The sequence below is a fragment of the Rhinolophus sinicus genome, linkage group LG03, assembly GCF_036562045.2.
Source record: "Rhinolophus sinicus isolate RSC01 linkage group LG03, ASM3656204v1, whole genome shotgun sequence".
Lineage (NCBI taxonomy): Eukaryota > Metazoa > Chordata > Mammalia > Chiroptera > Rhinolophidae > Rhinolophus > Rhinolophus sinicus.
This window is the reverse complement of record NC_133753.1, coordinates 13,303,839-13,319,459: the sequence shown is the minus strand read 5'-3', so window position 1 is coordinate 13,319,459 and position 15,621 is coordinate 13,303,839. Positions and strand designations below refer to the sequence as shown.

Here is a 15,621-nt window from a genome sequence, read left to right as displayed (position 1 = left end):
GTTCATGTTTATACTAGGAGATAAAATATATTTTCCCTTCTTGAGCTCGATGCATAAGTTTTGTTAATTATTTTAGAAAGAAAACAGTTATTTTAATCAGCTAACATGCATTTTCTAATTGAAGTGATGTAAAACCTACTTGCAAACAGTAAATGCATGTATGAGGGCAAATGCATAAATGAAGGCAAAGAGTATTTCAAGATGTAAAATTTATTTGTCCTCATTTGCCCGATTAGTTAGATCCAAGATCTCTATCTTAGTTGGTTGCCAGTGCCTCTTTTCTTCATTCAACAAACATCTTAGAGGACACCCATTTCAATAAAGCCAGGAACTGTGCCAGGTCCTAGGAATACTAGGATCAGTAAGGCACAGTGCTTCCCTCAAAGGGGGACAGCTGGAGGGGGGGGCTGAGAGAGAGAACACAGAAGCAAGCAAGTATTGTTAAGTTTTAGAAGTAAATCAGGTAAACCAAGTAAAAGTGGAGGAGCAGTGCTCTGAAAAGCTTCAGGATGAAGATAAAATTCAGATGCCAGGAACCCAAAGAGTGAGCTATTCTGGGTGTTCACCAGCATTCAAAATGCTATCTTGTACTTCCTAACTGTATTTTACCACAGTTAGATATTAATTTTATATATTATATATTATTTATGTATTATATACCAGTTATATATTAATTTTATATATTATATAAAATCTATATTATATATTCATATAAACATATATTACATATTATATATTTTATATATTAATATTTGATTTTATGACATAACTGTAGAATTTTATGAAAGGGAAAAATGGGTCTGCAAGAAAAAATTTTACCCCTCTTTTTCCTTCTCCATTGTATTATTTAAAATTTATTGAAATAGATAAAATTAATTTCTAGTGGTTCAGTGTTGAATTGTTAAATCTGAAGACTATTAGTATCATATTAAATACAATTTTAGAAATTCCTATCCAGTGAGATGAAGGAAATTGGTTGATGACCCCAGCTTTCATGTGGCCCTTTGGGCACTGCCAGAATCCTGCATTTCCAGGGCAGTCCAGGTCCATTTTCTGCCCCCTCCCCCGCAACTCAGCATGTTGGGAAGAGGTAAAGAGCAGCTCAGGGAATGTGAGCGCAATTGCCAAGGGGCAGCCACGGGGCCCCGTGTGGTTCAGTCCAGGAGTGAGGGTCTGCTGCCCGAGCCGAGTACACTCTCCATGGTCATAACCACCATGGAGAATTCAAGGCCCCAGAGGCAGTAAAGCAAAGGAAATGAAAGAGCTGTCAGCTTAGAAAAATAAATCATAAAAGGAAAAACTAGTGCTCAAGAAGAAATAGTAGGGATGGATGGTTTAGACAGCTTAAATAGCAGGGGAAATTTTTCTTTTAAAAGAGCGGTGAGGGGAATTTTCTTTTAATGCAGTGGTTAAGAGCCCAGGCTTGCAGTGGAGAACCTGAGCTCTTGGTTATACCAGCTAATAACTCCATGACCTTGGACAAATCACTTCACCTTTCTAAACCTCAGTTATGCTGTGTGCAAAATGTGGAAATACCATCTGTTCAGGGTTGTTGCGAAGATTGCGTGGGAGAACACACAGAAAGAATTCAGCACTGAACCTGGCTCATGATAAGCAACAATAAATGAGAAACACACAGGAGCCAAAACCCAAAATTGACATAATGTTTTAGTACTTTATAAAAACAATATAAACTTTTAATTTATCATCGAGATGATAGAATCAAAATAGGTAGAATCTCAGTAAAACTGCAAATATTTCTATGAAATGACACTTCAGATTTTATAGATTACGAATTTTAAGGAATGAAGAGGGATCGAACAACACGGTCCAATTCACTCCTTTAAGACATAAACTGGAACACAGAATACTGAAAATGAAATTTAAGTCACCTGCATTATCACTGCACAGAGCCAGCTACTGTTAGCACTGCTATATACCCTTTCTGTCTGTCTTACTATAAATATTCTAAGATTTCCACAGATGAATTTTTATAATCGGGGGGGAAAAAATCAACAAGTGAAATTTACTTAGATGTCAGTATTTTAGGAATTTTGGTACATTAACTAGAGTCAGAGAAAGCGTTAGATTTTCCACAAGAAATAGCCCTAGAAACCAAAGCTCAAGTGAAAAATTCACATCAAAACAAAGAATGGCTTCCATATGGTAAGAAAACAGGCACATATTTTCAAGCATTTCTTAAGTCGACCATCATTGTAAGTACTATTTTCTGCACATCTGATTTTGAAAAATGTGGCTTATAAAAAGAACCGCTAAAGTCGGGCATATTTCATTCTAGAGAGGGCATATTTCCATGTCCTAATGAGACTCTGGGAGAGACTTATGAGCAAAACAATGAGTATAGAGACAAAAAAAAAACATCACCAACAGGTGCCACGGAAAGTACACGGAAAGGTATAAGATAAATACCTAAATAGCACAGGAGGCCTTCCATTCTTGTGTTTCACAAAGATACCTTCAAGACACGCTCCAATGGATATGTCACTGCCTTGACTATCCTAAAAGGAAGCAGCAGAAAAAGAAACAGTCAGGCAACAGAGGCATAAGAACTTCAACTATACTTTGTTCCCTAAACTTGTTTCCCAGATAGAAAATGTTCAGAAGACCTACACGATAACTATTCTGAAAGAAAAAAAACAAATCTAAAAATAGAAATGTTATCATCTGTAAATGCGTATGAATTTAGGAAGAGATGGGCCCCTCTAGGAACTCTTTCAAGAGCATTTAAAGAACAAACTGCAAAACAGGAATGTGTTCACTACAAAATTTTGGCCACAAGGACCCCAGCTTTCCAATTTCTAGACTTCTGCGTGTCTCCAGCCTTCGTGCAGCAGGGCATCCCTGGGTTTCCCACTGTCATCTGGGAATTGCTGAGATGAATTTTGGAGAGCCCCAGGCTTCGTGTCATGCTGACCTTTGCAGGGTAGCTCTCTTCGCCATAGCCATCCAGTCTCTCTACCTCCTGCATGTACAGCATTTCAGCATCAGGAGCTGTGAGCCCTCTGCAACCCAAAAGACGTTAGTGAGATTGTTCGCAAAACTAAACATGAAAAAAACACACATTTAGAAAAGCTTTTCTAAAATACTACATATGAATTTGGCATTTCAAGTTTCTAAGCACCTGAAATTGATCATATCGATCCATCAGTAGTTACAGAACACTGACTACGTGCAAAGGGCTGTGATGCACACTGAGGGTTAGTTATGTAAGATCCTGTCCCTGGTACTTCAGGTAGGCAAGGGGAAGGCAGGGAGGAAGACAGCCCGCTAAAGCATCTGCAGGTAAAGCTAGGATTCTTTCTAAACCTCTGAGTAACTGCTTATTATCCAAAATATCGCAATACTGAGCATCGTGTGCTAAATGCCAAATGATAAAAGTGCAGGAAATAAGAGTTAGGAGGATGGAAATCCTTTTCATCTTCAGAATTACAAGGATGGGCAGGAAGGGGGTGTGTGTAAAGAAGGTGCTCAAACTGCATGGAAACTTGCCTCTCCAGCCTCTCTTCTGCTGCTCCCCCACACCCACCAGGCACCCACATGGCAGCCACCCCAACCTCTGCATTTCTCTGAGTACACCATGTTCCCTCATGCCTCTGGGCCTTTACACACACTGGTCCCTGCTCCTGGTATACCTGTCACTCACCTGTGCACCTGGTCAACCCCTAATATCCTTCAAGACTGGGCCTAGGGATTGCTTCTTCTTGTCACCTTGTGTGATTCCCCTGAGTTTAAGTCAGATGCCCCTGGTTTGTGCAGACCCGCCACAGTCGGCACACTTTCCCACTGCTCCCACATTCTATTATTAGTATTATAGTTACTACTACAACAGGTTGTCCTGCCTACACCTTAGACTGCAAGGCAGGAAACACATTCTCTGATGGCAGGGGATTGTCCTATTTATCTTTGGGCCACAGCATCAGCACTCTGCCTCACGGAGAATAATAGCAATAGACTATCTTTTAAGGAGATGCACAAATGAATAAATTAAAGTGACAGAAGGCAAGGTGACGTATGCCTGAGGGACGAATTGTGCTGGGGAAAAAGAATGGTTCATTTGGGACAGCAGAAAGTAAAGCTGGATGGGCAGGATTTAACTGATTCATAGGAGGGCTTTAATCCCAGGGGAAATGAACTCAGGCTAGTGAAGAGCAAGACGAGATTCACGAGCATTTGAGGAGAGGGAAGTGATATTTTAGGAACATTAATCCTGTGTGAGCCATTTATGGATTTGAGTGGGGAGAGACTAAAGGCAAAAGGTTATTTTTAATGGGAGAGGATGTACAACAGGTTATAACTAGACAGACCTGGGTTCAAAATCCCACCTCTACCACATGTTACTTAGGGCAGGTTATCTAGTCTTTTTGAGCTTGGCTTCCCCAATCTGTAAGGAGATAATAACACTGACCTTAAAGAGTGGTTATAAGAAATAAAAGCTATATAAAGTACTTGGAATGGTGTGGTATTCGGTTTAGCATGAGACCTAGCATTCTCTAGGAGAGAATTTTTCTTACAGACAACACGTACAGATTCACAATCAAAGCAAGTCATTAGGGTAGGTCAGTGCAACAAGCAGCATAGCTCTTAGCGTAAGTTCCCCAGAGGACAGAGACACAGCTCCCAAAGGTGTACGGGAGGGGAAGCCCTGGACTTGCTGTATCATAAAGGAAAACAAGTCTCGCTAATCTTGAATTAACCTACACAGGACCAGGTAGCACCAAAAGCTTTGATATACTGGGTGAAGAACTGGCACCCTCCAATGACTGGCTGCTTTCAACATTTCCTGGCTGCTTTCAGTCAGTTTCCTCGCTGATGAAACATGGGTAATAAAGGACCTAATATGGGTAAGTGCTTAGACCAGCACTTGGCACATAGTGAGTGCTATGTAAATACTGGCTACTCACAGTACTAGGAGTTGCAGCAGCAGTAAAATTCCAAATACGCTTGTATGTGTCAATGCATATTTCAAATTCCAACAGGCATTAGTTCTACACCATTTCCATTTCTGATTTCTTAGCATTACCTGTATTTCTGATGCAGTAAGGCCACTTTTTGGGTTGCTTCTTCCAACACTTTTTCATCTTGTAACCACCCCTGAAGAAAACATACTGCAGTAAGTATGTAAACAAGTCACCCAAACTTCTTAGGAAGACTTGTTGCTACTGAGTCTTACTGACGCGTGTCACTATCAGGCAAAACTAGGACTAGTGTTAATATGAGGGAGCTTTGCTTAAGTATGATCTTTCTAAGAAATTAGGTGGCTCCTGCTCAGGAGCCAAAACACCTGCCCTGCCTTTCCAATTCTCCTTGAGAAAGTGTCCCCTGAGTTACTTCAGCTGGGTGACACCCACCAGCCAGTCCTGAGCCCAGCACAGTTCCCTGACTTGTTACATAGACCATCCCCCTTGGTTGTTCCAGTGCACATTTTTCCTGTCAATTCCATCAGTAGTGACTTTAAAAAGTAGAAAGCAGTGTGTTTTTAAAACTATCTACTTGTAGAACTGCTGATGAGAAGCCAAATTCATTTTAGCCTAACTTTGTGAGGTTTCGAGCCTTCAGTTAAAAGCAAAACTGCTGCGTGGTTCCTCAGAAGCTGGAAATGAATCCTTCTCTTTAGACTCACATCCAAACACAAAACACATTTCTCTGGCTGCAGCCCAGTGACTACAGGTCCTTCCATTTCTGTGCATTTACGAGGACTGAGATGGGTATGATAGGAAATGCACTTACTACACTTGAGTTGTTTCTAAGAGGGAATTTATTTTTTAACACTAGTCCTCTATAGTAAATCTACCATATTGACTTTATTTCACGGATTATGAAAGGTATGGAAATAAATGGTTATAAAAAGGTCCAAGGTCAAAAGAAGTCTTACCACAGGAAACAAGGCAAATTTCTGAAGAAAGTCCTGGGATTCATACTGATCGAAGTCACCAAAATCAGCTATACAAATGATAAATATTCATGTGTCAATTATGCTTAATTTGCATAACAAAACATGCACAACTAAATTCAGTTTGCAGCGAATGGATGGTGTGCTTATGATTCACAAGTCAAATGTGCCTTACAGCTACAAAGAGTATATTTTAAAATATCTTTTTAAAAACACTAGGTAGAGTCATGTTTCCTGACTTGGAAAAATGCCTGTTAATAAACTGAAAAAACAAGTTACAAACTATATGTAAAGTGATTGCAGTTTTATACTAAAAAACAAACAAAAAGTACCCTGTAATCATATATGTTTACTTATGCATAGAAAAACGTCTGAAAAAAAAACCAAACTGTTCATAGTAGTGATTACCTCTAGGGGATGGAATTAGATCATTTGAAAATGTTACAGCAAGATGTATTTGTTTAGAATTTTTAGTTGGTAAAAAAAAAAAAAAAAATTGATAGTTCAGCAAAAAGCATATGAAAAACTAACTCTTCAAGCCAAAGATGACACTTAAGAAGATTCAAAGTACCTTGAAAAGGAATGTGGCTCCATGTGTATCAGGCACTTGTTTGTCTAGAAATGAAAAATGTCTCCATGCCTACTAATATCTGAAGGAATTTTATTAATGAGTCTTCTGATTAAATTTCAATTCCTAAGATTAAATACCAGTTACTTGAATTAATGCCCTATCCGAAGTCTTCACAAAGTATATACATCCACATAAATACACACAGATTAAACAGGTAAAAAGTAACAGAATTAAACAATTCAAAATTACTTGTGAAATGCAAAACTTTATCTATTATGACTGGCGATGCTCTACGATCCAGGACAACTGTTTATGAAACCAAACAAATGACATAAGCCTAAAGTATAAGTGATCAGAACCTGACCAACCTCATTGTTTGGCTGCTCTTTCTTCCTAAAATATTAGCGAGCAGCAGATCAAGTCTTTGAACTAGAGGGATGCATAGCATGTTAAATGCTGTGTGTGTGTGTGTGTGTGTGTGTGTGTGTGTGTGTGTGTGTTTTCTCTATTTTTGGTCTGTTTATCTGTTGACGTATGATAATATGCTTAACCTTCCAGAAGTCTCATTCCATTGAAGCAATCCAAATTCATTTTTCCCACAAGGAAGCCCCATAGATAACAGAATAATATTTCACTAATATATAAACACTACTATAGAAATTCAATTACTTTAAGAATCTCTTGCTGTTTTCATTATAACACATTTTAATCTGATAGATCTAGTACATTATTAATTGTTATTATTTACCTTGAACAGCTAAGCCTGCTAGCTGAATTGCTTGTTCCAATGTACAAGGAATGTTTCCTTCCAAGATATCTTTCTTCAGCTGCAGATAATACTGGTACCTATTTTAAAAAAAAAAAGTCAATTAAAAAAAGTCAATATCAATATTACTTCCAACTGAGATGACGCATTTTACTATAATTTGGTAGAGGAGCATAAGCTAGTCACATAAAACCTTCACCCAAGATGGTTTCAAAGAATGCCAAGAATGTCCTTGACTGTATCTAACCTACAAATACACACACACACACACACACACACACACACACACACACACAGAGTAATCAATATAGTTATCCTTAACTATAGCTACAAGCACGTAGAAGACAACTGATCATCTGTCTTACACCCTATACGGCAACCCCTACATATCCTTGTTAGTTGGAGAAATAGAGGACCAATGGCCAATCGCCAATCTTTACTTTAAAAACTCTGACTAGGAACTTGGTAACATAAGACTTTGCTTACTTTGGTGGAAGTTCCCTAGTCCTGGAAAATAAAGCCAGAAGAAAATGTTCCTGATATTTCAGACCAGATTTATATGAGTGCAATATTTTTGATGAAATCCCAAAAAGAATAGCTGCTAAGATGCTTTCTTAATATTCTTGTAATGCAGCTTTACTTCTTTTTACACTTTCAACATACAGCGCACTGGTTACCAGCACAAGCTTCAGTCAAGCAGACAGACCTAGGTTCAAGCTCTCCAACTTACCATTTTGCGTGAATTTGGGCAAGTCATAATCTGTGGGTTTCAACTATCACTGATAAAATGAGGGTACTATCATCTCTCCACAAGGCTGAACACATGCGAGGACTACATTTCAAGCTCGTAGCACACACTAGAACACAGCCGGCACTCAATAAACCATTGCGATTACTGTTAGTATCAGTGATCATCTACTTTTAAGTCACTGGTACTTCATCTGTTATCACGTCTTCATTTTGGTAAAGTTCTACCGTGAAGATTTATTCTGACTTGCTTTTATTTATTCACTTAACTGATAATTACTAGGATCTGTAAGGCCTCAAGCATTGTTCTAGATCCGGAGATATGGTATGAAGTGACCCACCAACTCTCTGCCAATACAGTCTAGAGAGCCATGTTGAATCCAGAATCACTTCCAGATTTGGTATCTATGAAGTGCAACCCAGTTACAGTTCATATTTGAATTCCCCTGAGAGTCCACCCCTTTCATCGTTTCGTTATGTCCCCTTAAATCGTCTTTTACGCATACTTTAGATAGCTTTAAGGTATCCATTCTTTGTTACCAAAGAACGTGACCAAGACACCATCCACTCAAATAAGTATTTAGATCCAAGTAATCCCCTTCCACCTGCTAGCAGCAGAACCCACAGATTTCCCTCAAGCAGCAAACAGAATATGACAGTTTTGGAATCTTGTCAAAGAGGAAAACTTGAAACTTTCTATTAGGTAGCTCCTTTCAAAAGCCTATTTGAAGCCTATTTGAAGAAGACTGTATTATTTTAAAAAGTCCAGGGAGTTACCAGGAAAGTTTGTCATATTTGCAAACTGCTATGCTTTTTATCAGATAATGAATGACGGGACTCATAATAGTCCTTCTTTTGTCTTCACTGCCCATGAAGCTCAAAGCTAAAATCCGGCCACAGCCACACTCGTGAATATATCCCGCTTGCTACCCTTAACCACGTTAGGCAACATGCTCAGATCCACAGAGGTAGGCTGGGCTGGAGTTTGAATCCAAGTCTGAATGACGCCAAAGTTCATATTCTTAAATGGCTCACACGTCCGTTACGGAGTTTTCCAGTATTTTTACCATATGTTTAAAAGTATTTTTATACTAGAGCCCATAGAAAATGGTAAGAGCAAGGACTCAGGAGCCATCCGGCTTGAGTTAAAATCTCGGTTCCACTGCATATTAGCAGTGCGACCTTGGGCAGATATTTATTTAGCCTTTCTGTGTCTTGGTTTCCTCATCTACAAGAAGGAGATGATAACAGTACCTACTTCGTAAGATGTGTTGTGAGGATTAAATGAATTAATAAGTACAAAGTGCCTGGGATAGTGTTTAACACACAGGAAGAAGCGTAAGTAGTTGCTTTTATTATTATCTTTCATTGTATTGTCCCTAAAATCCTTCAAAGGAAGCAAGCAGGAGATATATTTTTTTAAGTATTTACTGTAAGAAAAAAATGAGAAATTTTACTTCAAAGGTATTATCACATTCTGTTAACAAACAATATTTGCTAAAATTTTAATATGTTAGTGGGGCTTAGGATAGTTTACAAGTATGTCCTTTAAATATTTATTATAAAAATAACAAAAAACTTTTTAAAATACCATAATAAAATGTAACATGCAAACCTGAATTCAAAACTGTTTATAAACCAAGGAATGAAACAATCTGTACATCTTAAAGCAAGCATTCCATAAACTTGTCCAAAAGCAAATATGCTGATTAAAACTAAATAAAAATTTTACCTAAATGTTTATCAACTTATCAACCAACTTTCTAATACAAAATATGTTTACACAAAAAATATTATATTAAATAATTATAATAGATTAGATGCCCTATTTTACACAATAGAAAATTTAAATAATATGTAAAAAAGTAGTATTCACCTGTTTTGGTTAGGTTAATAATAGAAGGCTAATGTATAGGTATTGGATTTTTAATTTTTTAAGCATTATTATGGAAATTTTTAAACAGATATAGAGAATAAGTTACAATGAACCCCCAAATCCTTATCATGCAGCCTCACCAATCATCAACTTTATGACTGCTATATTTCCTCTATCCTCTCCCCTCCCTCATTCTGAGTGTTTTACAGCAATCCCAGATATATCACAGTACCTACAGTATATATTCCTAAAAGGTAAGGTTAAACACACACACACACACACACACACACACACACACACTTTTAACATACCCAACAAAATGAACAACAATGCCTTAATACTATCCAATACCCAGTCCATGTACAATTTTTGCAATTGATCCAAAAATGTATTTTTACAGTTTTTTAAAAAATCAGGATCCAAACAAGGGCCACAGATTACATTTAACTGATATTTCTAAATTTCTCTTAATTTAAAAAAAGGATGTCTCCTCTTTGTTTTCATGTTGCTTACAGACAAACAAAATGAAGTTGTCTTGTGTAATTTTCCACATTCTAGATTCACCTGGTTGTACTCTCAACAGAGAGTCACTCAACATGTTCATCTAAGCTCCAATTGTTTCCTGTGAACCAACTGTTAGATCCAGAGCAGAGCTGTCTAACAGAACCATCTGCAGTGATAAAAATGGTGTATGTCTCTGCTGTCCAATGTGGTACCGTGTTTCCCTGAAAATAAGACCTAGCCTGACAAACAGCTCTAACGCGTCTTTTGGAGCAAAAATTATAGTAAATAATTATAGCAAAATAAGACCGGGTCTTACGTAACATAAGACCCGGTCTTATATTAATTTTTGCTCCAAAAGACTCATTAGAGCTGTTTGTCCAGCTAGGTCTTATTTTCGGGGAAACATGGTAGCCATTAGCCACATTTGGCTATGAGTACTAAAATGTGGCTGGTGTGACTGCAAAACTGAGAAAGGTCCCTTAGAGGAACATGACTTAACTGAGAGTAGAACCAGTTTCCCCCTTTTGAAGCCTGGAATAGGAATGTGACAGCTAGAACTTCTCTAGAAGTCTGTGACTATGAGGTGAGCTAGCAAATGGAAGAACATGCTGAGAATGTGGAACAGTAAGAGAGAAAGCGCATGCGTCCTTGAAGGCACTGCGGCACTATCACATAAGCTCTGCATGGCTGACCGCTGCATTTCTTTTATAGGAGAAACCAAAGATATTTAGGGTTTTGCTTTGTCGGTGTTACATGCATACATAGCCGTATTTAATCCTTACTAATACAACTTCTCTCTCTAGCAGGTTCTCCTACACCTAATCAATGTACAAGCTTACTGACTTAATCTACCAGGCATTTCTCTCAGCCCTTCCTACAGCTAATGCCTTTGTTCAGTTCCACATTCTACACTAATGCCTAGCTTATAGCATACACATTCCTAACTGGTCTCCTGCCTACATCGTCTTGCCACCTCTACTCTACCTTCTATGATGCGTGATCTTTGTAAAATGCAAATTTCATCATTCCATTCCATTAAAATTCAAAAATGTCTCTCCTCATTGTACCATGACTTCATGAGTAGGACATTCCTATTTTTAAAATCTCCTCTGTCCTCTCAAGAAAGTATCTGAAATTCCCTGAAAATATCAGTCGATTTCACTATCCCCCTACTTTGCACAAGCTATTCCCTCTAACTAGAAAATTCCTTCTAACATCAATTGAAAAGTCAGTTATTTACCCTCTTTGGTCATGCTCCCCACACCCCACCCTAGGAATCCAGTACTTTAATTAAAGCATTTATTATCATAACATACCATCATTGTTTATTTACACAGACTGTCAGTTCCACCAGACTGTGAACAACTTCTCCAGGATAGGATTAAAGCACATTCACTTGTATATTTATCTCCCACATTAACCAATATACTTCTTACATCATATCATATTATCTCTTCAATAAATGTTTGAATAAGTGAATCAAAGTGATCAGTTGCTGTTTTTCCCTCCGGGTCTCTACTTCTCTAATATTTATATCTCAGATCTGTTTTATAGTCAATGCATGTTTATCCCTACTATCTGATTCTTGCTTCTTTGGGTGTCCATCTTCCTTCCAATAACTAACTGGTAAACTCAGTACTTAAAAAGAACATTCCACAAATGCAGGGCAGTGCCAGGCTCTTACTATCTGCAGGGCACTGGTGCGAAAGGTCAAAGTTAAGAAAACATGGGGTTAAAACCTAAGAAAATGATAAGATGTACACAAATAACTACACTGAGAGGTTGTGACAACTGCCATCTTATTACAAGTACAAGCAAATTCTAGGACGGTCTGAAGAAGGCAAAGCTCCTTCAGCCCGGGAGTTCCAGGAGCTTCACGGAGGAGGTGCCTTCTGAATGGGAATTCAGAAGGTGAATAGGATTCCAGAGCATAAATAGGAAAGAAAGATCTAGGAAACAAAGATAAAAAGGCATGAGGTGTGTTCAGGGTACTGGAAGTAGGCCAACCTGACTCAAAAATAATGTTAAATGGGGTTTAAAAGATAAGGCAGTGATGGATTTCAGAGACCTCTGAAAGGCAGGCTCAAGAATCCACATTTTATTCCTTGTTTTTGTTTTGTTTTGTCTTCAAGGAAAAAAAAAAAAGACTATTTAGTTGCTCTATCCCACTCCTTAACATGACCTTGCCTTTCTGCCTTTGTCCGTTAAGTGCACCTGACCTTACACAGCTCACCGCCTCTCCATCTCCCTCCAACCCCCTCCCCCTCCCACCTGTAGCAGAATATAACTCCTGGAGTCAGAGAACTAGAAGAATCCTGTGGCACATTGCCTTGAAGAATGGACACAGATTCTGTGACTAATTCCTTTTAAACTCCTCTCTCATTTCATTGTTTGAGAGATCAGAAACAAATCAACGAAAACATTGAAGAAGAATTCACAGCCAGGGTAAAAACATTTCCCCCTTAATCATGCCTTTGCGCCTAGCGAACCCATAACTCAGGCAACATGCAAGCGAACACTCTGCCATCAACCCTTACCAGAACCTCTCTGTAATATTGTAGCCGAAACGGTGGGGCACAGGGCAAAGTTGAGCCTTATCTCCTGACTTCAACCTTAGTTTCACTTTTTTAATCTCACTAGATTATTAAAGCAAGCAGCATGGTATTCGTCACCTGGTAATCTCCTGCTGCAGCTGTGAGACTGAAGGCACATAAAACACCACTCCAAAATAGACGGTAGGTTCCAACGCATATTTATCCAGCTGCTTCTTCAGCGGTTTTTCCAAATCTACCCACCGGCGCTGATTTTGCTTGTTGTAGTACCACAGACTGAAGTAGGTGACCTGGAAAGAGGGAAAGTCACTGAAGGAGGCAGAAATGCACAGACAGGTTTCTATACTTGAACTGCTCTGGTCTGTGACCTGAGACCGAGTGACAGCAGTCTCTCATTGCTTCACTTCTCAGAAAGAGACAATAGCAAAAACAATAGGGAAAAAAAATGCTTTCATGGCCTAGAAATCAGAATGTAGTGGGTGCTATGAAAATTTACATCCAGTTTTTTAACAAACACCATATCCTGGAAAGGTATGTTTAGTTCTTAAATGACCGAAATACTAAATTTACTATAATTAATAATTTATAATAAATATACCTGGGGCTCTACCTAGTAGAATTCTGATTAGTGTTAATCCAACCTTTCACGACTCTCAAATTTGGCTTCTATAAATAAATAAGTTCGTGTAAGTACAGTAAATTCTAGTACTGTAACGCAATTTCAAAACTGCAACTCTTTCTTGCCCCCAAAAGTTCATTAGATATACATTTAAAGCAAGTATAACACTATGGAGGTAAATTCTCTCTCTCTCTCTCTCTCTCTCTCTCTCTCTCTCTCTCTCTCTCTCTCCCTCTCTCTCACACACACACACAGAACAGCTATCCTTAAAAAACAGCTTAAGTGTATTACTCGGAGGTTTTCAAAAATGCCCTGACGTTAGCATTTAGATCTCACTTGCTGGGTAATGAAACTGTTCAGGTAAATCAATACTGGCCCTGGGCTTGGTCAACCTGAAAGGCTATAATTAATACACTTAAGGGTTGAAGTGACAGCCTCGGGCCACTGCTAATATTTACCTCAAAATCAATTTACAGTCAAGGTAATTTTGGGAAAACCACTGCTTTGTTCTAGACTCCAGAGCAACACTATCAAATAGAACTTTCCAGGATGATGACAGTGTTCTGTACCTGTGCTCTCCAATACAGCAGCAGTGGCTGCCGAGACTCGGAACGTGGCTAGTGCAGCTGAGGAACTGAATTTTTAACGTTACTTTATTTTAATTGACTTAATATAAAGAGACGCAAGCATCTACTGTATTGGATACTATGGCTTTAGAGCAACAATAAAATGAGAATAATACACAGGCTAGTTTTTTAACCTGAATTTTTAATTTACAGGGGAAAAGTAATTATACAAACTTGCCCTCGATATTCATTTCATCTTACAGCTTTTTACAAAGGAAGAACTATACCTTTAAAATGAGTCCATTAATCAAATAAACTTGACAAGAGTAAGGAATGTGTCCATTTCCCTTTTATATCCACAGCTAGAATAGTGCGGGAATTCAATACATTTTGTTGAATGAAAGAAAGAATAAACATTCTCTTGCTTCTTACTTGCCACCAAGACATCACATATGAATGGAATATTCTGAACATTTACTTTGTATGAGGTTCTATTTCAAGAACTACAGCAATATCACAGATTAAATCATCACCATAACCTTATGAAACAGAGTGTGTGTGTGTGTGTGTGTGTGTGTGTTAAGCTCTAAAGCAAGTCTTTCCCCTGGACCACCTCTACCAGGGTTACCTGAAGAGCTTCGTGAGCCCTACAGTGCAATCTTTTGCCCGCTCAAGTTTGAAAACCACTGTAGCAAACCACACTGCTCCTCCAATATTATGCAGGAGATAGTTCTGTGGACCTATCCTTGAAAAGCTGCATGGAAATCAAATTTTTGAAATTCCAAACACACTTCAATACAGCAAAAAGTCTGAGTCCTATTGTTAATTATTTTCTGAAGTTATGATCATGTTTATGAATGAATTACCTGTTATCTGTAAGGATAGAATATGTATCACATTTATGGACTACAGGTATTATTCCTTCTTTGTTTTCAACTGCAATTTACAGAAAAGAAAATTCTGGTTTAATAGAAAGAACACAGTACTTGAAGTCGGAAGTCCTGGGTTTAATTCCCAACACTGTCACTTGCTGGCTGTGAAGTGGAAACGTTAATCAGCCCAATTCAGTTTTCTCAAGTATAAAATAAGGCATCACCTCCCTCACAACTCCATCGTGAGGAATGAATGCAAAACTTTTATGAGTGCATTTTGACACTAGAAAACCACTACTATATCTTTAAAAGATAAGCTTTATCCACTCTCCTAAACATCCACAAAATCAATTACAGATGCCTCCAAAAAAAACACTTTTCTAATTAGTTACATTTATTTGGATTGATTGCAACACAGTACATTTCTATTACTTGTATTTATGTTTTGTGTTCCATCTTAGAACTGGACACAATGTACCATGTTTGGTCTCTAACACATGCATATTAGGGTTACGCATTTAGCTCTACAAATACTTTTTGCCATAAACACAGAAGGCTTGCCATCCTTTAGGATCTAACACTGCTTTGGTCCTAACAGTAAACACAATTAAAAGACCTTAAAAATACCCCTTGCATA

At 38.2% G+C, this 15,621-nt stretch overlaps 1 protein-coding gene across 2 annotated transcripts in view; it reads right to left on the bottom strand.

Moving 5' to 3' along the window:
- Positions 1 to 15,621, bottom strand: part of PTPN21 (protein tyrosine phosphatase non-receptor type 21) — a 66,558-nt gene that overhangs the window by 26,739 nt on the left and 24,198 nt on the right. For both annotated transcript variants that reach the window (XM_074327076.1, XM_019744536.2), the window contains exons 3-8: positions 13,048 to 13,217; positions 7,231 to 7,328; positions 5,894 to 5,961; positions 5,042 to 5,112; positions 2,936 to 3,023; positions 2,431 to 2,519 (exon numbers count right to left, since the gene is read on the bottom strand). In XM_074327076.1, coding sequence (XP_074183177.1) covers positions 2,431 to 2,519; positions 2,936 to 3,023; positions 5,042 to 5,112; positions 5,894 to 5,961; positions 7,231 to 7,328; positions 13,048 to 13,217 — 584 coding nt within the window. The remainder of the gene's footprint in view (positions 1 to 2,430; positions 2,520 to 2,935; positions 3,024 to 5,041; positions 5,113 to 5,893; positions 5,962 to 7,230; positions 7,329 to 13,047; positions 13,218 to 15,621) is intronic.